Raw genomic sequence first — 25299 nt, 5'->3', positions numbered from 1 at the left:
TCTTCTTATTTATACTCTTAATTATTCTCCAGTATTTAAATATAATATATCATATGTGATCATATGTGATATATTTAGAGAGAATTCCTATTCTATCACACGTTATTATAAAGCGTTTGCGTTGATTTTTGGCTTCTTTGACGAGCCGTACTTAAAAAAAACTACTTCCGTCTTCAGGGTTGTGTTGTTGTCATGGCGCCGTTTCAAACTGATGAGAAGCTAAATTTAAAATTTGAGAGATTAACGAGGTCCTGTATTTTAATTATGCTTCAATTAGCCACTCGGTGCGTATAGCTGACTTATAATTCATATACAGAAAGTGGAAGAACTGATTATTAACGACGGCGAAGTGCCTGAATTTAGTTTCTGGATTGGATTAACTTTATGTTAGCAAAATTAGCTCCCATTAGCATAACATTTAGTATTGTTTACTACAGTGACAACTATTTTTCGCTGTAATGACTGCACAATCCCTGCAAAGTGGTCCCGGGATTTTCTCAGGAAAGCAGAGCGAAGAGAGAGACTGGGTTGCTTTAGGATCAACCAGAAATGTTCACAGCCGCAGCGGTTTAGCGGCTGGGATGTCCCATACCAAGGTAAACAGCACTGAAAGTCTGATAATATTCATCTGTCTTTAATATATGCAGTACATCTTTGCATGTACACAATTTTAAATGGAAAAGCTAAGGCCACATACTAGTGATACATACACAGACCTGGAGCTGGTTGATTGAGATCAGCTGGTCCTAGAGTGCAGCACAATGTCAACAATAAATCTGAATATTACAGTCCTGAAAGTCATAATATTTATCGCTACAAGGAGTAGAGGCAGTGAAGGTAGAGACGTTTAAATACCTGGAATCAACCATCCAAAGTAATGAAAAAGAGGTGGAGACGCGAGTGAAGTGTTTGTGATAAATACAAACGGAGTGGAGCCACACCGTTTTTGGCCTCTCTTTCTCTCTTTATTTTTAAGATTTTTGTAAGACTTCAGTTTGAAGCATATCACTATGTTCATATCAATGTTTGTAAATAGCTTGGTGTCAAAGTAAAGCGCTTCAGTGAAGTTTACCAGAGATTCATGTGCGTTTTTTTTTTGGAAGTTAGATTCAATTTCAATTCAATTCAATTTTATTTATATAGCGCCAAATCACAACAACAGTCGCCTCAAGGCGCTTTATATTGTAAGGTAGACCCTACAATAATACATACAGAGAAAAACCCCAACAATCATATGATCCCCTATGAGCAAGCACTTTGGCGACAGTGGGAAGGAAAAATTCAATTCTAACAGGTAGAAACATTTGGCAGAACCAGGCCCCGGGAGGGGCGGCCATCTGCTGCGACCGGTTGGGGTGAGAGAAGGAAAACAGGATAAAGACATGCTCTGGAAGAGAGCCAGAGATTAATAACAAGTGTGATTCAATGCAGGGAGGTCTGTTAACACATGTTGTGTGAGAAAGGTGACTGAAAGGAAATACTCAATGCATCATGGGAATCCTCCAGCAGCCTGCACCTATTGCAGCATAACTAAGGGAGGATTCAGGGTCACGTTATCCAGCCCTAACTATATGCTTTAGCAAAAAGGAAAGTTTTAAGCCTAATCTTAAAAGTAGAGATAGTGTCTGTCTCCCGAATCCAAACTGGAAGCTGGTTCCATAGAAGAGGGGCCTGAAAACTGAAGGCTCTCCCTCCCATTCTTCTTTTAAATACTCTAGGAAAAACAACCAAGCCTGCAGTGCAAGAGTGAAGTGCTCTAATGGGGTGATATGGTACTACAAAATTCATTCATTCATTTAATTTGAGCATCAAGCTAAGGCTTCATTCATTAGGATTTACAGGAAGGTTTACAAGATGGTACTGAGACCTGGAGATGGTCGCACTAGAATTGGGCACATTTTCTGAATATTTGAATGCCATCTAATGCACATATGATCAAAATTATACATATAGGCTCAAATATATACATACACCCCCACCAACATTTGGTTAAATGTCCCTTACATGATTTTAATAGCCATCCACAAGCCTCTGGCATTATTCTGTCTAAATAAGTGTTCACTCTTCTTGATAAAATTGGTAGAGTTAATTTAAATTGGTTAGTTTCCTGGCATGGACCTACACAGTCCACAAATATTCAGCAGGGTTGAGGTCACAGCTTTGGGAAGACCATTCGAAAAGCTTCATGTTTGCCTGTTTTATCCTTTATAAAATCAGGTTTGATGTGTGTTTGAGATCATTGTCCTGTTCAACACCCAATTGTGTCCAAGTTTCAACAATCTAGCTTTTGCACAAAGAGAATGTTATTATTATTCCATCTGCTCATCTGTTGAAAGAAATCATTAAAAGCCCCAAATTACTACGACATTTATATGATATGGTATACTTTATCGTATGAATCTCATCGTAATTCTGGTTCCATGACGCCCCTAATGATTGTTTGTATCCTTCTGACCACAACTATATCCAATGACACCATTTCCTAAATACCTAAATACCTGTTATTGATAAATATATCTGATTGGGTCTAATCATAATGACTGATTATACCAGATAAAACTGACTTCTGTCTTGCACACCACAGCTGCTGTTCAATGACACCATCCCTGCAAGTACTAGAAACCGTGCCACACATGTCGGCCTGCCTGCCCCCATTGTGATAGAGCGACTGCTGCCTGTATCAGAAGTTAAGGAAAATGTGGACAGCACCAGAAGCTCTTTCAGCTTCACCACACTCTCTGAGGAGAGGCTTCAGGCAGCTGTTAAGCAGGCCAAGCGAGATCTAAGACGAAGGCGCCTTGAATCGCTGACAAAATTATCAGCCAAACCTTCTCAGGAGGCCTCACTCTTTGAAACAAGTGATGTAGAACTCCGTCAGGTAATTTAATTACTGTTTTGTCTATAATAACATTCTTGATTATATAATATAAAAGGAATTGTTGGTGCCTGTTTAGCAAATGAAGTTTATTTCCTCTCTTTAAAGGAGTTTGCAGCCAGTCCAAGTAAAATGATGTCAAAAGCATCCAGTCCAAAAGAGAAGGTGACTGTAGCTGGAGCCAAACGACACACATCCCAGAAACATCCTATTTCATCCATGCCTCGAATTGGCCGCTCACCCCCAACCAGAGACCCTGGCCTTAGGCAGGTAGAAGGAGACAAAGAGGCACCTTTAAGCCATGAGATCCACAGGCTGCAAAATGAGCTGGAAGTGTATATTCAGAAAGTGGAAGAGCTGGCTAACAGAGGTAGCTCACAAGACATCTATAACTTGAAATGCATGGAGTGTAATCATAATTTTGGAACCCATTGCAATGATCACACTTTTCCTATGATTTCACTTCCCATGCATGATGCTGATAAATAATGCATAATGTATTTTTTAAACAACAGGGGAGAAAATACAGGAGTCATTAGAACCTGAAGAGGAAAACAAGTTGGAGATACGCAGACAGAAACAGGCAGCTCGCTCAGCTCGGATTATTTATGTTCTGCAGCAACAGGTATTTAAATTTCTATTGAATGCCATTAAATGTTTATCACTGGATTTCCTTTTGCTCTGCTCCTCTAGACAGTGTTCTCTCAATTATTTAACAGGTAAAAGAGATACAAGAAGATATAGAAAAACTACGAAGCCAGAAAATGTGGGACGCTAAAAAGGTGAGAAGAAAGTCAGTGACATTTTGGACCTCATGGCTCTCCCCTCTGCCTCAACCACTCGCGAGCAGATGGCCACGCCTCCTGAGCTTGGTTCTGCCAAAGGTTTCTTCCTGTTAAAAGGGAGTTTTTCCTTCTCACTTTCACCAAGTGCTTGCTCATGGGGTCGGGGGTGGGTGGGGAGGGGGTGTCATCTGGTTGTTTTAGCTATTATTTTTTTATAATTTTTGAAAATTTGTTTTATTTATTTGTTATTGTAGGGTCTTTACCTTACAATATAAAGGGCCCTGAGGCGACTGTTGTAATTTGGCACTATATAAATAAAATTGAATTAAATGAATAAAACCACAGCCGTGTCAGTTTATTTTTTTCTATGAAGGAGTTTTGTTTAAAAAAAGTTGACATTTCTGTTCTTAATTTATTTGCATTCTCTTTTACTTTCAGTCCATGGCGATAAACAGGCTTGCGGCTGCACATCGTGGGGCACTGAGGGCTTTACAGGTTTTTATCCATCAGCTCTCTGATCTGTCTCACAGCAAAGTGCCTCCTTATTCCAAAGAACTGGGGCAGCTGATTCGCCAGCTCTCTTTGTGCTCAGCTAAAGTTGAAGTGGACCAGGGCTCAGCTGTGCCTGAGACGGCCCTTGACATCCTGCAGAAACTAGAGGTAAGGATCACGATGTAACCGCTGTATTCACAGCGTGATGTGTGTTTTCCTAGTGAAGATTTGGCTCCTGGACAATGCAAAAACAATCAGCAGAAAGAAGCTCAATGTGGCAAACCAGTGCAGTGTTGTATTGGCTTTAACAGTCCCTGACTTTAAATCTACTTTCTTATTTTACTTAAAAAAGACAAATGTTCATGCATGAATTCAAACTAACTGCAGTGCAGGTTTGGCAGAGCATTACAAGAACAGATTCTGTATCTGCTGCTGTTTCTAGGTCACAGATCAAAGTAGTAATAAGATTTTAATATGCCTAAATGATATGATTTCTCCAGATGAATCATATATTTTTATTACATGTTATTTCCTTTGTTACATTGTTTATTTGTGATATTACTGTAAACATAGATGACTTGTGCTGCAGGATTAATCAATATTTAGTGGAATTTGTCTAAAAGTAAAACTTACTTTAGGAAAATATCTATTTTTTGAATTGAGTAAATAATCTCAGGCTTTGCTGTCACTTCATTTTTAATAGACTTTGGATTCTGCTCTCAGTAAACAAGAGATGCTCATAAAGATGCAGGCTCAAGCATGCCTTCCGCAAAGGAAATCTCCTCATCGCAGCAAGTCTCCTACGGCTGCACCCAGGCATCCCAAACTGCAAGGAATTGCTCGAGGTCCTTGCAAAGCAAAAAATCCCAGAAGAGGCCTCCATGGTGAGCACTGTTTACTTGCTTTGTGTATTTATTAATGCAGACTTCGTGGGTGTTGCTTAATGACTATCATTTCAACTTAAGACCTACTTGTTGATAGAGGCCTGCTGACGAAGGACGAACCATTTGCTCTCCTATGTATATAAAAGCCCCCCAAGGGCTTCTGTGCGGTTGACTTGGGGCTTCCCGCTGTGCGTAAATTGCTGTACCCAGGCTTAGAATTGATCAGGGAGCCAGGAAGTGATAGGAAAACAAGATTTAAAGTGCAGAACTCTGGCTTTTGGTCCCCTGCTGTTTAGTATATGAGCAGTTAAGTCCTGCTGGGTATTATTGGGCTGAGAGGCATCAACTGGAAGTGATGACATAAACACCTAGAGTGAGCCTCATCTGCAATCTAGATCTCCCTAGAAACCTGAACCTAAACCACACATCCACCTGGCTGTCAAGAGTGCAAGCAAATTCTCTAATTGGTGGTGCTGTCTGCTCCCATCAGGGTTCAACTTAATTGAATTGTACTGAAAGGGACAAAGAATCTTGTTTGGTCTTGACTTAAATAAATTAAGATCAAAACAAATAAATTGTTTAACTTTTTATTTTTGTCAGCAGATAAGAGAGTGGCCTCCCAGAAACCCAAAACTACTCAACAGCCCCTCAATAGAAGAGAGGTGCTGCGGTCTGGCCTGGAGAGCCTCGTCCAGCAGAGGGAGCTGCAGAGACGATCCCAGACCAATACTAACAGCAGAAAAGAGCTGCCCTCTCAGAGAAAAACGGCTGAAACAATAAAGGTGCTGGGCTTGTACTGAATTCAGTATTTCATAAGACACAGAGAAGGCTTAATAACATGTTATTAGCAACATGATTTGTTGTTTGATATCATACCCTGTGAAAACATATATTTATTTATTTTTTTTACCAAAGATCAGACGTAACCAATGTGAGGTTAATGTAAACAAATAATTAAATATTTATTTTCTATTTTTATTATAGCATAATCAGATGGAAGATGCAGGCTTCCAGCAGCCTACAGTCTCCTCTCGGCTCAGAGTGAACCAGCTCCCTCAAAAAGAGCACTCTGTGCCCTGGATACCTACATCCCCTCACTCTCCTCCTCCACAACGGTGAGTCTGTTATCTCTCTGTGCAGTCCTCGGCTCACTCGATGATTAATGTCATTATGTAAGTACTGCTTTAATGTCTGAAACTCTGATCTCCAGGTAACAGTTTACATTTAGTATAAAATAATATGTGTGGACAAAACCCCACCCCAAAAAGACAATTTTACACAATTATCTCTTTATGAATTTCAATCAGATTGTGGATGCAAGTAGGCATAATCAGATTATCTGATGGACTAAGAGGTTGTATACATTATAGGATATAGATTATATCCAATTAATATGCCTACAATGTTACTAGTAAAGTGCAGCACATACCATATGCACCAAATTTTTCATTTTTCATTGATGACAGTTGTAAGGAAAATCTGAAAAAAAGTAATTTGATAAATATAGTATAGGAGATGTAAGTGTCAAGATAAAAATTGCTCTTCCGCTTTCCATTGAATTGTTTAATATAGCATCTTTCTGTTTACATTTTTTAATCCATTCATCATTCTCTACTATCAACAGATCCCCACACAGGGGAAGACCAGAGCCTCGTTGCCTCTTTTCTCCAGTGAAATCCTCACCAAACCCTCCAAAGCAGAGGCCTGGAGGTAGTTTGGCAACTGAGCCAGGCCTAAGCTCACAAAGAAAGAAAGAAGCTCAGAATGAAGCATTAAGGTGAACCTTACCACCACTCACCTCCCAAAGTTTTTTTTTAACCTTCTTTTAACTACATAGGTCAGCAGTAATCGGGAACAATAGAGAAATAAAATGTGAAAGTTAATCTCTCTTCCATCAGCTCTCCTCTGTCCTAAGCCCGCTCCCTGCAGATGATTACACTCTTCATGTGCCCATGGCAGAAGCTATGTGTAAGCTGGTTAGTTTAGTCTAGCAAAAGGCCTAATTTCTCTTGCTTTCATGATAACAGTCTAAGATGTTACATATAAAATCAAAGCTTTGAACCATAAATTACACATCCTTCATGGCTGTTCTTACAGTGAGAGTGAAAAAAGGCAAACACTTGGCTCCGCTATGAGCAGGACCTGTGACCATAATATTACATATAAATGTGTTTTGATAAGTCTGTTTTCTTGTTACTGTGGTGCGTTGCAGGCCAGAGGCAGCTGTTGCTAGTGAGGGACCGTCAACTTTTCCTGCAATATTTTCCAACACTTGCTCAGGCTCAGACCCTAGGGATGCAGATGCACTAGTGATCTGCATGTGCATCTGCACTTTTTGACTCTCTGAAAGGACCTCTGATTGGCCACAATCTAATATAATTGGCTAGGTTTTCTTAAAACCTGATAATGGAGCCCAAAGAAAATGCAGAAGTTTAGTTGGGAATTTTTGCCTGATGGTGAAAAATCTGCCTGTCCCAGCTTTTATCGCTTCTACTTATTATAAATATCTTTTTTCAGATTACCTTGTAATCTGTCATTTCTGCATCTCACATTAGATTATCTGTCATAGCAAAATGCCACATGGGTGGAATCTAGGAAAAAGGAACATTAATGAGAACATTCAGAGAGCCATTTCTAACCTTTATGTCAGACCCCACTTGCTGAGAGCCAGAGGCAATACTCTGATTCTAATTCAAAGTTAATTCTTTCCAATAAATTAATCTAGGTGCCAGCTAGATTGAGGCCATTTCTCTTTTTGAGTGATTAATAGTTTGCCTGTTTTATAAGCACCTCATTGATTGAGTGTTCCACATATGTCTCCGTTTAATCAAATCTTAATTACTGCAGTTGTGCTTTCCTATTAATCAGTGGCTAGCAGCGTGATTAAAGATGAGGATTATAAATTATTTATGTGCAAAGCTTCTTTGAGCTTACATTTTGCTTCATTTGATGATTGCCTGGGTGATGCAGGAAAGCTTGGCTGGATAAGATAACTGCACAGAGACTGCAAGAGCTGAACCAGCTGAGTAAAGAAGAGGCTGAACGCATTCAGAGATTAAGGTACAGTACTAATAAAATTATTGTTTTAGCAGGCTTGGATCCAAGGTAATGAAGGCTTAAAGTCATGGTGAATATTAATCTAGCCAAAAAATTTTTTATTTCATGTGCCCCATCATTGCAATCTCTGCAGACACTATGGCATGATAACAAACTCCCTCTGACTGAAATAAAAGGGATTAATTAATGAGATAAAAAAGTAAGTACAGTGTGTATATATAGCGATATATGCACTTGCCCTTTAACCTTTGTAAATACTTGGCATTTATGCTATTTAAGAAGAAAATAAAACATTTCCCACTCGGTTCATTTTCCTCACAATCAAATCAGCATTTACTCTGGGAATTACAACATGGGCAACATTATCTACAGACAACAGAACAAAACAATGAGTGGAAAATAATGCAGACTGTGATTGCAGCACATCCATTCAGCACCAAGGAGAGCATATGTTCCTATAGACCGCTGTGTATTTGTTAATTAGTCACTGGAGAGCCCAACTTTAAAAGGCTGGCAACAAAACGCAGTGTGCACAGAGCAAAGTCAACACTTAATTACACTACTGTGAATGTGTGGGTTAACGCTACTGTGTTCTCTGTCACAAAGACGTGTAGGCCTGCTCTTTATTTACTCACCTTGTCAAGAGGGGAATACCATTGCAGGAAACATGTAATGTTAATTAAGAACACATGCAGCCGCTATAATTTTGTGGCTTACATAACATTAACAAATTTGCACAAAGTGTGTTACATGGAAAGTTGAACGAAAATTCACCTTTATTACAGATCCGTTTTGCCTGTGTGTTATACCCATGGCAGGTTCTTTTTGTTTGTTTGGTTGTTTGTTTTAAAGCTAAAGAAAGCTGCAAAAAATTAGTGTTTAAATTGGGTATATAACAAGTCGGTATATCTTATTTTTTCCTCCTGCCACTGTGACAAGTAAAAGCACTAAACTGCTTCACTTGTTTATAGGTGATAAGTTGGACACAATAGACGTCAATACAATCAACAGGCTGCATTTTGAATAAAATGCTTATGTCACACTCAGTGAGTCTTTTATGCTTCCAACTGCTCTCAGCTGGTGAAACTCTTAACTGGCATGTCAGGCTTTATGGATTTTTTTTATTGGTTTCAACAGTGAACGTAACCAGAACGCCAGCAAAGAGTTTGACAGTTTTGACCTTATATGCCTATTATAATTACAGATTAATGTGGATAATTTAAAAAATACTGAGCCTGATGACTACTTCTATTGTGTGTGAATACATTTGGCCGTCATTGATAATGATTGATAGTGATGATTAATTAATTCTCTCATGAGTTTTCAGTAATGTGAATGTTTTATTGGACTCAGACGGATAGTTATTTTAAAATCTTGGCAGAAACCTTTTTGTTTTTTAATCATAGAAATTCAATCTTTTTAATTAATTCAGCATTCATTTTGAACCCAAGGTGGGCTAAAATTCCAAATATATTTATAACTATACTTTATGTTAATACCTTTTTAAAAAAAAAAAAAAAAATTGTCTCTTGAAGTTAAAGCAGCTCAGCCTCAGAACTTCTTCTGTGACAGCTTGCAGTGTGGGTGTGTTTTGGTTCACAGGTCTGAAGTTGTCTCGCCAACTCAGTGGGCTGAGAGAGCTGAGCAGAAGGCCAGAGAGAGAATTCAGCCCCTTCTGGATGAAGCCCAGGTAGGAAGACTTATCTGCTGGGCAGCTAGTGCCAGATTTTCTTCCTTTTATAAACCTCCTAAAGACGAAGGAGACAGTTGTTGCGTGTGAATGATTAAATAAATCTAAGTTTGTGTGTATGCGTGTGTTTGGCTTCAGATGTACCTCATAAAATAAACTGAGATTTTTATTGTGCGTTCAGCAAATTGGTGAGTCCAGGAACAACAGAATTAACTCTCCACTGAGGAGTCGAGTGCCTGAACAGGCTGCAGAGAGGGTGAGCTTGACTACAGGAGATTTGACATTTAATTTTATCATGGCAATGGTTTAAAAACTGTGCAGCTAAACTCAGAATACTTGTATTTTTTTGTTTGTTTGTTTTTTGTAATTATTGCCATTTACAGGCAGAAGAAAGTGCTGAGCAGCTGAGTGAAGAACTGCTTGAGGATTTGTTAGAGGACACCGCCTGGGTAGCGTGGACAGTTAAGACAGACAGACAGCTGCAGGACATGGCCCAGGACAGGCTGCAGGCCCCAACCCTGGAGAGTATGCTGCTTCGTATGGAGGAGATACAGGTGAGAGGGACCCACCAGTGAAAGGTCACTATGGAACTTGAAAGGTCACTGGTTACTGGTTTAGTGTTTATAATGAGCTGTTATGACAGCTGTGGTCTGCGTCTGCATACTGATGCATTTTCCAGACTTGATTACGCCGTTCAATTTGTTTGACAAGGCTCTTTGTCAGTAGGATGCTGTGTTTATAGAATCTGGTTCTCTGTGTGTCTGACAGCGGGATCAGGAGGAAGTGAGGAGACGGTTTGCTTCTATCACCTATTCAGATCCTCTTTACTTGAAACAACCAGGACCAGCAGGTAAAAAAAAAAAAAAAGAAGAAGCCAAAAACGGACGATTTCTGCACTTAAACAAAATTGTTATCTGCAAGTGCAAAGCCTAGAAAGTTATTTCCCAGACCTTTCCTGTAGGTGGAGACAGTGCTACAACTGAAAAGGCCAGATGAATACTTGTCATTCACGCTGTATGCTGTTGTCCTTTTGTCTTTCTGTCTGTCTGCTCCTTGCTCCACCCATCCCTCTTAACATTTCCCCCTTCTTTCGCTTTCTCTCTGTTCTTCCCAGGATCCCAGTCCCATGCCCCCAGCTCCAGGCCAGCCTCTCCTCAGCCAATTAGGCTCACAAATCCAGTGCTGAAGCAGACCTCTGCAGCGGATATTGTCCTTGAGAAACCTGTCGAGACTGGGTGGGTTTCTCTGTCTTTTCCCCTTTACTGCACCTAAGTCATTTCTATGTCTCATCTTTAGCTGACGGCTTTCCTTCATTGCTGTTTAATTCGTCTTGAAAAGTCAGTAGGGAAATTTTGAAGTGTTCTCAGAATATTAACTGGAGCCCAGTATTAAGGTTTGACCTATTTAACTCCCTTTCCACTCATTTGAGCTGAAATTATAGGTCTTAGCCTCAATTATCGGTCATCATAGCTCAGCTCAATGCTCCCGATTGCACAAAATTATGATATACTCCCTTTTTTAACAAATGCAAATATGGAAATGGTGGATTTTAATTACTTGGAAAGTATCAGGTGACTTTTAATGCAATTTTATGAGACAAATTACATATCAAATTGCCTTTAATGACTTGCTTTAGTTGCTGATGCTGTAATGAAGAGAAACAAACGGCATCTTCCACAGGAAGTCATTCAGTGCTGGTTTAATTGCACCTCTAGACTCAATGACAAGGAAGTGGTTAATGTTCTTTTTTCCCAGCTATACACATTTAGTCTTTTTCCACATGACGTGTGTGCCCTGTAATCACTGTTCCACTGGGAGTCCTTACTCATCCTGCAAAACTCACTTGGTGGCTGCCGTACGCAGGGCAGACTCTATTCCTGACTCTGGCAGCAGACTCCACAGGGAGACCCTCCACTGCCCAGGGCTTTAGCTGCAGCTGCTATACTGCTTAAATTAACGAGGAACTTGGAAGGAAAGAGAAAAGAGACTGGAAGGGACTAGAAGTTGTTGACACAGACAAGTCAGCAGGATACTTTTAACAAATTCAAGCTGCGACCATTAGCAAATTAAAGTCAGTCTGTCAGTCTTCAACTGCCTCAGGTTCACTTCACTCGGTGGAAACTTTGCCTTAAGAGCCACTTTGCTTTGCACTTTGTTTAACTGTTCTTAATGCATCTATCAAGCAATAACTCAGTTTTCTGGAAAACATAACACAGGTGTTTTTTTAAGAAGTGTCTTTTTTTTAATTGGCTGTTCATTTTAGAGGCATCAAGCCTTCCAGCTTCTTAACAGGGACAGTCATTTGATAACTGCTAGCTCATTTGTTCTGAAACACCTTGAATCACTGTAGCTCAGAACAGACCCGCCTGCAACACTTTCATCCTCAGTCTGAATTACAGTTCCTCTAAAAAGTGCTGGCAGCCCACTGGACCTTTTTGTGTTTTGTTTTGGTTGACACATTAAATCACAGTGGATGTGATTGGTGTTTGTTTTGGGGTTTTTTGGGTTTTTTGACATGGATCAATAGAAAAACACTTTTATTTGAAAGCAAGTACTAATCTTAGTAAACAAGTTGACTAGAATGCTAATGAATAAAAGAACACACAAGGTGATTGTGTGTATTGAGCCCCTTGAGTTATTATCAGAAGATAGATAGTTATTCGGTTGTGCTGTAAATTCAGCAAAAGGGACGATTGTACCATAACAAAACAGTTGGTGATAATTGAATTAAATTTAAATTCACATAGATATCAGTGAATAATTAATCAGCTCAGTATTTCAGCTTTTTGCAAGGCATGGGTTATCTGTATTTACTTGTTTTTTTGTTTGAAAGCATTTGAAATTTCTTGGTCATGCTTAGAGAAAAATGCAGCTGGTTTCTGTTGGTACACAGATCGATTAAGTCTCTTAGTGAAATCAGTGAGGTTGACAGAGAAATTCAGCAGCGCAGAGGGTGGGTAGCTTTGCTGTCTGCTGAGTCACACATGCCATCACAGAATCCTTTCTTTTAACCATTTTATCTAGTCCAATAATGACTCTGTAAGACGAGACTGATGGTGGTCGTGCCATTGGCTCTTGCATGCATTGTATTTTTCGGCTCTGAGGTTGCTTGTAATGCAGTAATTGTACTCATTTGCATATGAAAAAAGGATTCTATATATTGTCCCCATTCTCAATTCTCTAAATGAAGCATGACCCAGCCTGTTCAGCACTTACTCCATGACTACTGCACTATCTAACTTACGAAAGAATAAACCTCCCTGCAGCGCTATCAGCAGGTCATAAAGGTTGCTCATGCTGCAGGTTGTGAATCCAGAGAAGACACTCTGACAGATTGTTTGTTTGTCTTCTTTCTAATTCGCTGCAAAAAGTCCAAGAAGGAACTTGTTGTCCACCTACAGCATCTCTTTTTTCACAGTGCTTTGTCCCCCTTAGAAGTAATAAAGTTGGAAGTAGGGAGTCGTTTGGTGTGAGATGGGGAGAGAAATTGTGTTTATTAGGCACATTGTTTTACAGAGCTGTCTTTGGGGGACACAGAGTTGCTTCGTAAAATGAACTGAGCTGTGAGAGAGATGCCTTGGCTACCTGTGCTGAAGGATAAACAGGCCCAGGTGCCACATAGTACAACACATACCAGCACAGATGAAGGGAAGAAAAGCTAATGCGGAAGCAAACCACCAAGGATGCATCATAAGTTAAAAACAGCCTTGCCTTATGTTGTTGCAGTCTATACACTAAATTTAGCTGTTGTTGCTTTGTAACTTTAGGTTATGTCAGATTGTGTGCACAACAGCCCTTTGTATAATAATCACAACTACAACTGCCAAATAGTTCACCTCTCTAACCAAAATGATCAGATCTTGAGAAATGATGGTAATTCTAAAACTGATGCCAGAGAGCAGCAGGTCATCCGAGTGGTTGTTCTCTAAGGAGCATAATTTTCCAGACATTTAGGAAAGTTATTTTGATAAGCAGCTTTTCACAGCTGCAGCCCTTTCCTGTTGCTTCCGCAGCCCTCGGATCAAAACCTGTGGTTAAAAATGTGGTTTGTTTTTCGTGCTGATGTGGGATTGTGTTAATCCTCTGTCAGTGTTGACTGTCCTGGTGTTCAGTGTAGCAGAATGGTGAGGTTTAATTTGGGAACGGGAAAATGAGCAAAGAGCTCATCATGTGTGTTGTCTCAGCCCTGAGTAGTTGTTTACAGCCCACATTTTTCAGTCCTGAGAGACACATCAGGCGACATGCTTGTCATTTTGTGCCTCACACACATATTTATACACACCATGGGGGAAAAAAAACATGCCACGGAAATAAAGCTGCATAATTTTCTCAGTGTGACTATCGCTGGAGGCTTCTTTGGTGCTATTGTTTGATAGCTAAGAGGGACATTGTCACATGGTATCAGTTATCGGTTTCCTGATTTTTGTATTAAGTAAGCTGGTTTTCTGTAAGCACTGAGCCAAGGAAAGTGAGGTTTGATCGGGAGAGTTTTCAAAAGAATACTAACTGAAAGAGTAAAATAGATTTATATTTAGTGAGTTCTGCTACTCTGTTCTTTTCTTTTAATCTATGCTGACTATAGTCGGGGTTACTTTTTAGTAATGACAGGAGAGCCCAGAGGGTTTTAACACTTCCATTGACTCTCACCAGGCGTAACGCCGCCTTTGTCGCGCTAAATACTCTTTCCAAAACAGCACACGCTTCTTACCTTGGGTGTCTTTGTTCTTGTGCCTGTGTGAGTGCTGTCAAACAAACACGGAGACAATCTTTTAACACATCAGCAGAGCAGCAGATAAGATTTATGTATCCATGGTGAGGAGCCCAAACCTCAATCACCCCCATCCCCCCTACAGCTCCATCAGCTGGTCAAGCAAATCAATAAAAAGATAAAAAGCTCACTCAGAAAAATTAAAAACCGTGCATTTATTTTATTTATTTATTTCACACTGCTCTCTCCCACCTTTTTCGTCTGTGGCTACAGTTGTCCCCTCCTGTATTTGTCACTTTGTAACCTGGTAGATTTGTAGTTGTGATGCCTTCTAAGTTCTGCACCCACATTTAAAACAGTCCAGTGCAGTATTATAAAGGAGATTTTCTTTTTGGAATATTGAGGATTTCTGGCTTTTTTTTTTTTTTTTTTTTTTTTTTCACCCAGTATACTCCACCTGTTTCTTTCCACGCTGATCTTCCCCGCTGTCACTGAGGCTTCTGTGAGCCTCGCTTGAATCACCCCCTTACTATCTCTCAGCCACTTGTGGTTTTATCTGACTCAGCTTCAGCCCAGCTTGCATCCCTTTTGATATATCACATATGGCACCGTCCTGTGCCAGGTCCCATCTTTGCCAGACTCTGCGTGGCTTTAGCTTTTGTAGAGAAATGAGAAGACAAACCTGAGGTGATCACGCTAATGGCTAATGCTGCTTGCTTGTTTGGGTTTGTGTAAATCCCGTGTGCAGGCCAAGTTGCAGGTGCTACAACGTGATGGATAGAGGATGTTTTGTTAGTGTTTCAGCAATTTGGTACTTGTATGCACTAGCCAAACAGAAATGTACACAGAGTTGTGAAAGCACAGATTTTGAAATGAAGGTTCATCATAGATGTCTCATTCAGTTTGGAGTGAATTTCATAGGGCACAATAGAGTAACAAACTATTACTAAGAATTTGTCATGATATTTAATTTGCAAATTTTTTCTCTCAGCACTCATATCACCTTTTCACAGATTGTTATGCAAGACCAATCTTGCTTTGCAGATGGTCTTTTGTGCCAAAGTATCTGAATGGTTTTCATTCACAGAAAACACAGGCTGGTCTATTTTCTTTTCAGAAGCGTGGGAGCCATTGCGACTTTAAAAATAAGCGAGTTTGCAGGGTACAGAATTGGTGTTTTTCCCGTCAAACAGTAAATCGACCCATTTCAGACTGGAAGCATGGTTCGCTGTGCTGGCACTTCGATATTTATGGCCACCCCATGGGTTGCAGCCCCAATAGTCAAAACCGAAACAAGTTCAGCTGAGGCCCAGGGAGCACAATAGAGAGGCACTTTGCTTGGGAGCTGCTGCAACACTAAATATAGCACAGTGAGCGCCATTGCAAGAGCCAGGCTGATTTGTCAAAGCAGAGAGGATTATAAAGCCAGACCACGGCGATGCCCAGCTGAGCCCCTGCTCGTTCTGAGCAAGGGGCAAGCAAGAGAGCTGCTTGCACTCTGACACCTCTCCTAAATTCATCATGTACACCCTCACGTCAGGCACGGCGAGAGTTTGTGTTCTACCGCAGAGTTACCTTTTCTCCACATAAACATCTCTTAGAGGTCATCTACTCATCGTGTTGCTTTCTCAATGGGATTCTCACTCTTTCTATAATATTATGAGGTTTTTACCTGCCCTAAAGTGCCTTTAAAAATGATATAAAACTGAATTGAACTGAAAATATTATTTTGAGATATTGAAAAAGTATATTTCTTGGGCTCACCTTCTGAGCATCGTCTTGTTTTTCCACATTCGCAGCTTCCTGTGTGAGAACAGCCTGACAGAGGAAGCATCCCAAGATGAGCATCATCCTGCAAACAACACCATGTTCCCTGGCCCTCTGGAGGGAAGCAAGGCGACTGTTATCTCAGTGCCAGGCAGCATGCTGAGAAGCATTCGGCAGTACCGGGAAGACTATGAGGATTACCTGCGTGCTGTGGCTCATGAGGCTGTGGGCAGCTTCGACCCCTGGGCCGTTGCAGACGGGTAGAAAACTGACTGTTTTAATAATGACTTAAGCTAATGAGACATGTGCATAAACATGATCAGGGAATTTTGTTTGCACTGGCTGATTGCCACCAGTGTTTGAAGTATGCATTGCTGTTATGATCTGTGTACGTTCCCAGTCATCGGGATAGTCTAAAGTGCTCGAGTTTAAGACAACTGCAGTTCTATTTTTAGATTTTTAAAGACGTTTCACCTTTCATCCCAGAGGCTTTTTCAGTTATAAAAGCTGATAGGGAGTCTCAGGAATTTACCTCTTAGTGGGGTTGTCACACTGAAGGTGAGAGTCACTGACCCACCTTGTCATCGTGTGAGTAATTAGAGTCACATGAGCCAAGGTGTCAATTCGCTGCTCCACCCTAGCATCACATGAGTCATTATGGTCACATGGGTCAAGGTGTGAGTGGGGCTTGCATGGTCTGGGGAGGGATCTCAATACTGTGCTACAGATAGAGATTTTTATAAGCTCCCTCAACCTCTCGAGCCTTCTTGTTTTGTGTTTAGCTAAAGCTTAAAGTTAAATATGTAAGATGACAGTATAGGATTAAAAACAGCTTGAAACATTTATATTTAACACCTGTGACATTACATGTGTGCATAGATATCCATTAGTGCTACCTTTGCTTTGTATGTTGGATGACACAGCGCAGTGGTTAGCCTTGTTTTTTCACAGCAAGACAGTCCAAATTCACTGACCATCTGGGTCCTTTCTGTGTGGGTTTTCCCTGTGTCTGCTTGGGTTCTCTCTAGATACGCCTCTTGCTGCCCAAAGACATGCATGTTAGGTTAATTAGAGATTGATTAATTGGTTGTAAAATACTGCATGCTCACATCTACAGCTATGTTTGTGTTTCTCTCTGTGTTAGCCCTGCAGTAGACTAGCAAACTGTCTAGGGTGTACCCTACCATTTGTACTGTGACAGCCGGGATAGCCTCCAGCCCTCCCGCGACCCTGAATTGGACAAGCTGTTCAGAAAATAGATGGCTGGACATTATGTCTTGTGTCGCATACATCTCCTTCTGCGTTACCATGCTAATCTGCTATTGCTGGCCCTTCTGCTATGTCACTTTGTACCATAGGATGTGACAGTAAGTCAGTCTGTGCTCGGTCCAACATGAGAGACAAAGTAGCAGGGCTGCCCAGTTAGATTTTTCTTTGCCATGGCCTAACATTCTGACCTCTTTTCAGTCATTTCGAACACAATCAGTGAATGAAATTGTGAACGCAGCGATGGCTGATTCATTTGCTATAAGACCGATGGAGAGCAGGAGATCCTGTTGGCCTTCCTCAGCCACCACACAGGCAACAACAAGGATTGCATTATGGATGTTGGTTGATTTCTGTCCTGTACCAGTGTCGGATGATGACAGACATAAACACTGGTTGTGAAGTTACAGCTTCCCCTATCAGAATAAGTTATCCTTCTAAATGCACATTAAGTGTTCATGTATGTCTTTATTAAGGGGCATTAGCTCTCAGCAGAACCTTTGTCAGTGTTCAGTTTCATCTAGAACGCCCTCAAACAACAAGACATTTTCCACCTAATATAACTATTTGCTATGAATGAGTCTCTTCCACGGTGCAGCAGTTTCAGAGTGAAATTAATTAGCTTTTTTTTTGAGTTGAGTTTTTTTTAAGTTGTCCTACATATTAATGATATGACATGCTTAGTGTTTGTAACTAGAACCACGCTGAAGCAGATCTGTCCTTTCTGTTCTTTGTTATGTCTCTGGACACGATTGAAGGACACTGTGCACAGCAGGAGGCGCTCACTCAGAGAGGATCATGCAGAGTTTATGGTTTGCATAGTGCGCCTCTGTTGTTCGCCGCCGGTCTTCTCTCCCACTCACAAACTTACATACTTGACAGGCCGCTGCTGGTGCAACGCTGGCTTCGTGCCATCATTGTGAACATATTGAACTTGCGCGTTTAATATACGAGTTCTAAACTTCTGAAATCCTTTTTCCTCTGCGTCACAGACTTGCGTGGGATAGCAAACAGCTCGATAAACTGCCTTTCTTAAGTTTAGATCTGAAAAACTGTCCAGTCCCACCCGTGGGATCTGGCTGACTGTGTCACTGGCTCATTATCAGTTTCACATCAAAAAGCCAAAGTTTTTAAAACATGAATCTGTACTTAGAAAAAACAACAACAAGATATCGTGTGAGAAACCATCCAATTATCTCAGTGTTTTTGGAGACGGAGAAGGCATACATATAGACTCGTACGACCCCTGCTGCTCTGACACAGTGCAGAAAGCTTTCTGTGTGATGAGATGGTAATGAGCAGCCCTGTGCTGCTGTGGAGCCTTACCACCTGGAGGATCTCATTCATTCTGTCTGCTAACAGACTGATTGCAAGATAGAAAGACGTCAGCACTGCCAAAACACCTATTTGAATTTCTTTATGCATGTAAATAAAACTTAGTAGTAGCGTCCTAGGATCCTAGTTCACTTTGTATGAATCTGCTTTTTTATTCTGATTTTCATACATTAGCATAAACGGTACACTGTGCAGTTACTGGTGTGTTGAATATAAAGATAACTTGGAGTAATTCAGAAGGGCAAGCACAGTTCCTTGTATATTAGTGTTAATGATATTTTATAATGCCTGTTCCCAAACCACAGCGGCACATTCTTCTCTGGGTTTCTCTCGCTGTATGGTGCTGTGAGCAAAGTGTTCCTGTCATGACCCTTTAAAGGAACAGGGAGTTCGAAAACACACAATTACTCTGATAGTTTTGTTGCACTGATGTTTCAGTGGATATGTGGGAGTGTTTCCCATTTTCCCTCATCCTCTATGTCCCTGCCTCAGTCTCTGCCTGAGTGTGTGTGTGTTTTTGTGTGTGTGTGTGTGTGACCCAGATAATGATCAAACACTGAAATTTAGCTTGGTGCTGCACACAGTTCACGAGGCTTCAGAGTTATTTTGCTCTATTTTATGTTTTTAAACTAAGTTTTGCATGTGCACCTCTTAAAAAAACAGATACCGCATTTGTGCAGAGAAACCAGCTTTAATTGGACCTTCTGCATTTTTGAAGATGATGACGCAAGACTGATGATTTACATTTACTTTGAAATTATAACCACTGTGCACAAAGGACATGTTTCAAGTCATTTGCATTTTCCATTGTTTTCAGGTCCACTGACCTTTTTATTTTGCATGTCTTTCAAAATTTGTAGCCTAAAATCTTGTGAGAAGACCAAAAATAGAGGAGCAGTAGCAACATAAATACCATTGTCATATGTGATTTGTTTTGATGCCACAAATGAATTCTACCAAATTGAAGTTTATACGTTTTCAAAGTTTACAAGATTTTTTTTATACAGGAAAATAATCATGTTTTCTAACATCTGCACTTCTTATCGTCTCACAGCTTGGCTGACGAGTTGCTGTCGGAGGCTCTGGCTGACGTGGCAGCAGAGTTTCAGGATGTCGTGGAGGAGTATGCTGAGGCCGTCTTCACCTCTGAGTTCCTGCAGCCGACCCGGTCACCACCCGCTTCAGCCGCAGCTTTGGCCGGACAATAGGATGCTGCAGCACTATGGATGCAGCGTTATCTTTAAAACCTTTGATATTATGTTTCCTGTGGATGGAAATTTTTACATTGTCAAATCCTGGACTACTATTATTTATTATTTTTATATAGAGTTTTGTATGTTTTACAATCAGATATTTTATTTTTGAAAGTTTTTATTTATTTGATCTTAGACAAAGGTCTGAAAACACATTTATAGATAACTTCTGCAATGACACAATATGATTTAATTTTACTGGGATCACAGATTTTATTGTAAACCTCGGCAGAAGAGATTGTTGAGTTACACAGGGAGCGTTAGTCACATTACTTCTTTTGGTCCATCTGTATCTGTGTTTGCGTACCTCTGGGAAAGTTAGTTTAGTGTAGATAAGCTTGGAGAGACCATTAGAACATTACAGAGGATTATAAGATTACAGCCGTCCCCTTGCACTTGGTCTAAATCTCCCTGAGGATTACTCACACTTATTATTTTCACATTGGCATATGGAAATAAATTAATTGCATACGGTTTCCACCAAACTGATGTAGGAAGCCAAGGACATGGTGTGCTTAAGGTCTTGTAAATTAATTTCTCTTTCATTTTAATGTCTAAATAAAGGGTCTCAGCACAGAAAAAATACTTCCCTCTAAATTTAATGTGTTATCCCTGTAATCTTTGTCCACTCTGAGGGTTAGACCACGTGAAAGGAAAGTGATAAGGGTATGGCTAGGGATTTTTTTTCTTTTCAGGGTTTTGAGCTTGGTTGAGAACTATTTTAATTATTCTCTTTTCTGTGCTTTTCTTTCTTAATTGTGGTAAAATGTGTAGCACAAATTAAACAGGACAAACTTGACAGACTGAGAAAATGTCTGAGTCCCTTGAGAGCAACATGAAAGTCAGGCATATAGAGCAATGGGGGCACATGCAGATGTTGCACTGGCCTGTGGGGACCAGCCTTTGATTGGGGACATACAGTGACTGAATGAATTAGCTCACACTGAATCAGCTGCCCCGTATTTTCTCTCAGGCTGCGTGGTGTGTTTTTGTGTGTGTTTGTGTGTATGGGGGCGTCAGAATGCATGCAAGCTTTAACAGGCTCATGCACAGTGCACATTTCCCCTTTGCGATCTCTGATAAATACAAACTGGTACGTTCAGTGTGAGGGAGGTGTTGCTGTCTTTACATAGGCATAATGAAGGGAGGTAGCTCTGACATGCGACTTGGAAACATGAAAGACTATAAAATAATGAGTTGATTTATGATTATTTTTAGCTTTTAAAGTTCAGGAGACGTTTAAAAGACAAATCAGTGTATTTTTGCTTTGTCAGCACCGCTTAACATCAAGGAGCAGCTTAACAAATCTTACAGTAAGACCAAACTTTTGATCTTTTAGGCTTTACTGTGGTTGACTTGGATGTCTTTGATTTTTCAGTTTAATGCTGTAACCACCGTGCACAAACATATTACTGTGGAAAGACCAGAATTAGAACAATTTTGCTCATGATTATAATTTCAAATGATCACAGAGATTCAACCTTGCCACCGGTCAGCGCTGACTCATTATCAGAACACTGACTGCAATATATTCACGTTCGCAGGGGCACTTTGGCATGCAGGTGCGTTAAAGCTGCTTTGTGGCAGTCGGGTCTGTTTTGCTCAGTGTTTACAACAGATGGATCCTTGCTTGTTAGTCATGTTTGCTCCTCTCGGGGGATATTCTGTCGAAGATGAAGTATCTGAGGGATGATTTCTGCTGAGATGCTGGCCATCACTGAGCAGTCTGTCGTGCAGACACCACCATCGTTTGCATTCTCATATTTCCCCCTTTTCTTTTCCCAGACCATTTTGAGACGCCATTCGCCATCTGAGATCTCATTAAACACATGACTGAAGGGAAGCATCTGTCACGGCTTTGCATTGTTGGGATTAATAATACCTCTCAGACTGAACTGTTTGTTATGTAGTTGTTATATGAATTGAGTAAAGAAGAAGCAAAGTCCTTGCAGAGAGCCAACTATACTCACAGTGATGGATCATGAGACAGAAATGATTATCTGTCAAGCTCAAAGCAGACACGTGCGTTCAAGGCAGAGTGAACGTGTTGGAGTTATGTAGAAAAACTAGATATTCTTCATTTATTTTTTATTAACGTAAGATACAGTTGAGTATAGGCCGACATACAGAATAGCTCACTTCAGCAGGAGCAGCATGACCTTTCTTTGATATCATGGTTGATCAAAGGGTGGGAGAAGTAGTAATGCTCTCCACTTGAAGTCGCAATACCACAGCGTAAAATTGTTCCATTATTAAGTAAAAGCCCTGAATTCAAATGTGGAAAATGTATTCAGGAGAAACTATGAATAAACAAAGTGTAGCCTGTACGACAAATTAAAAGTGAAAGCACTCATAATGCACTTACAGAAATCTCATCTTACAGAAACTGGTGTTTTAAATTTTCATGGTTGATGCATGAATATGTTAGCAGCATGCTGCTGTAGGTGGTTAAAGTGTAATAATAATATAGCAACAACTACATTTGATAAGAATTTAATATGATTTGCAAAGGTAAAATAATAAGGTAGCCTTAAATATACTTACAGGAAGTAAACGTAAGTCAGTTTGCACCCCAGTGCAATTTACTCAGGTTAAAATTATAAATATGTTCACTACATTAAAAATCAATTCATATTACTTATAAAAGTTGTGTTTTATATGAATAATGAACAATGAAACTGTCGAGTGTTTTTACTGTTATACCTGAACTCCAGAAGAAGAAAATATGAATTGGATGATTAATTGGAAAGCAGGTAAAGCTTGTTTCCTTGTCATTTCACAGCAAATGAAGCAGACATGATATCTGAAGCTGATTAAAAGTGTTGAATTTATATTTAATAGCTTTTTACTCTAATTACAATTATGTTGCTTATATTGACTGCCATTCCTTTTTTTCTCCAGTGCATACCTCCACTTCTCCAGGATTTCTTTCACTTTCACTGAAGGAGTAATAATAGTATTCCTAAAGTTGAATTTTATTTTGTCACTTTCTTTTTCCCATGTCTGTTTTAATTATGTCTGAAATGATTATTTTTATAACTTTATACTGGTGTGCCCTGTAGGTCATGTCTCCTTTAAAATATCGATTTTAATGACAAGAGACTTGCTGGTTAAACAAGGGTTCAGTTCTCTTCTAAACCTCTAATTCATTCCTATTGGATCACAGTACTTCTCTAAAGCTGATAATATGATAAAGAGGACAAAAGGGTCACAGCAACAGTGAATTGTAGTGTTAAACAGTAGAATAGTAAGCATGTATGTGAAACAGCAAGCCACGTCATCAAACAGCACTTTAAGGTAAAAACAGCCAGATTACAACTTCACCTTGCGTGAGAGTGCTGTGACATACAGCATAATAACGCAGTCATTTATTTAAAAAAAACACTTTTTTCTTTAGTGCTACTGACTTGAAAAAGTTTTAAACGGTGCCTTTCCTTCCATAAGGTTGCTGGATTATTTTTTAAAGACAGAAAAGAACAACAAATCTGCACCTTGGGTGCTAAATTCAGTTTGCTGACTGCCTGCACTGTAGTTTGTGAGTCTTTTAACGGCTCCCAGAAAGCCTAATGCTGCTGAAACAGTTCTTTCATCCATTTTTCAAAACCCCCGCAGTGTTTATACCAACAAAAACATTTAATGTGATTGAGTTTCTTTCTGCCTTTACTTTGTAAGACTTTAGTCGTGTTTACAATGAATTTTCAGTGCCTAGACTGGCTCTGAATTGCCACAGAGATCTGTTTTTTATAATTGTATGGTTCAGTAAAATATTTCTTACTGAATACTGACATCAAATAACATCAAAAGCCACTGTTGAGAAGCAAAGTGCTGCTTTGAGTTGTGTCTCCAATAGCATGAAGAGAATTCTTCTTACAAAAGAAATTCACATAATTCAATTAGCCTTTCTTTTCCTCTTGGATCCAGTCAGTGCTGCCATTTGGTGTAATCAGAGCTATCTGTCTTTCTGGCTTCCTGGCCTTAAGGCTTTTCCCCATTAGTTTTCCTTAGTAGGGATTGCAACTCACTGTTCTACACCAGAAGTGTATTGGCATTGGCTTCCATGATAAATACAAATTGGCTGTGTGTATTCCTAGTAGAGTCTGGTAATGTAGACTGTCTGGCTGTCTTATTCCAGGGTGATGGTTCGGCCATCACCATTTCCCCCATCAATATTCATTTGTGTGGACGTGACTGCCGATTGATGCCACAACCAGACCATCCTTACGGGACTGTGTAAGCTCATGTGTGGTCACATATGTGGATGCGAGTGTTGAAAACAGCAGGTGTTACTGTGACCACTTGACACACTGCTGCTTAATGTGTGCCATAAAGAAACGTGAGGGAAGCTATTCTGCAGCTATTCGGGTCAAGTATTGCAGGACTGGAGGTCGAAATAAGCTTAGAAATGAATTAGAGGAATCCATTAGGTGAAGCATCTGTCAGATTAAACCAGATCTCACAACTGGATTTAAAGGATTTAAAGCTGCTGAGGGAAACGTGGTTCATGTGCTTCATTCCTGTTTTATCCCTTGAAAGAAAAAGAAGGCAAGAAATCGAGTTCCTGCATGTGCCGACAGCTTTGTTTTTATGGTTGGTTGTATTTTGAAGCACTTCTCAAAGCCCAAAAGATTTGCTTCTCTGCCTGAGTGACTGCCCAAGCTGACTGACCAATCTGGCTGCTTTGTGATGGATGGTTTAAAGGGGTGCTGGCTCTCACCCCTCCATCCTGTTTCACTGCGCCCCCATGCTCTTTTTCTTTCTTTATCAAAATTTCTATTTTAATTTATTTATTTTTGCTTACAGCCAAACTCTATACAGCAAAACCAAATTGTATGACACTGCAGAAAGACTTTAATCTACTTTATATTTCATATTATGTGTATTTTTTCTACTCTTTCATTAAAGCTATAGGATTTTTCTTCCCCCCCCCTAACTGTGCTCTTCCTATCTATGCCTTGTTCTTTTTTAAATAGGACTTTTGGGACCCCTGCACACAAATGCAGCAACCTTTCTTACAGATTATGTGTAATTTCTGCAAAGGCTTCTGGCATGATAGATTAAATAAAACTGATTTAAACTTCCTTGGCTAATTAAATGTGTCGTCCCAGTGACAATATAGCTGGTAAACTGCTTTTTCATTACGGCTCCAGGCATGAGAAAAGCAATGGACCAGCTGCTTTTTAGGTCTCC

The 25299-nt window shown here is 40.0% G+C and overlaps 1 protein-coding gene across 2 annotated transcripts; it reads left to right on the top strand.

The window, feature by feature from the left end:
• The first annotated feature begins 143 nt into the window (after window positions 1-143).
• kiaa0753 (KIAA0753 ortholog) lies at window positions 144-22943 on the top strand. 2 transcript variants are annotated; one of them, XM_013268504.3, is made up of 19 exons: window positions 146-284; window positions 438-596; window positions 2585-2878; window positions 2984-3245; window positions 3391-3500; window positions 3595-3657; window positions 4099-4320; window positions 4856-5036; window positions 5637-5818; window positions 6021-6151; window positions 6661-6813; window positions 8007-8096; window positions 9696-9783; window positions 9965-10039; window positions 10167-10337; window positions 10552-10633; window positions 10898-11018; window positions 16291-16518; window positions 19914-22943. In XM_013268504.3, the coding sequence occupies exons 2-19, from the start codon at window positions 459-461 to the stop codon at window positions 20065-20067; spliced, it is 2745 nt and encodes a 914-aa protein (XP_013123958.1). In that variant the 5' UTR covers window positions 146-284; window positions 438-458; the 3' UTR covers window positions 20068-22943. The 2 variants fall into 2 exon arrangements, with proteins under 2 accessions (XP_005474804.1, XP_013123958.1); XM_005474747.4 differs by having other exon boundaries at window positions 144-596; window positions 5640-5818.
• Window positions 22944-25299: the final 2356 nt, after the last annotated feature.

Source organism: Oreochromis niloticus, linkage group LG14 (assembly GCF_001858045.2).
Source record: "Oreochromis niloticus isolate F11D_XX linkage group LG14, O_niloticus_UMD_NMBU, whole genome shotgun sequence".
In the NCBI taxonomy this organism is placed as follows: domain Eukaryota; kingdom Metazoa; phylum Chordata; class Actinopteri; order Cichliformes; family Cichlidae; genus Oreochromis; species Oreochromis niloticus.
Note: the sequence above shows the minus strand (reverse complement) of the source record. Positions and strands in the feature narration are given on the sequence as shown.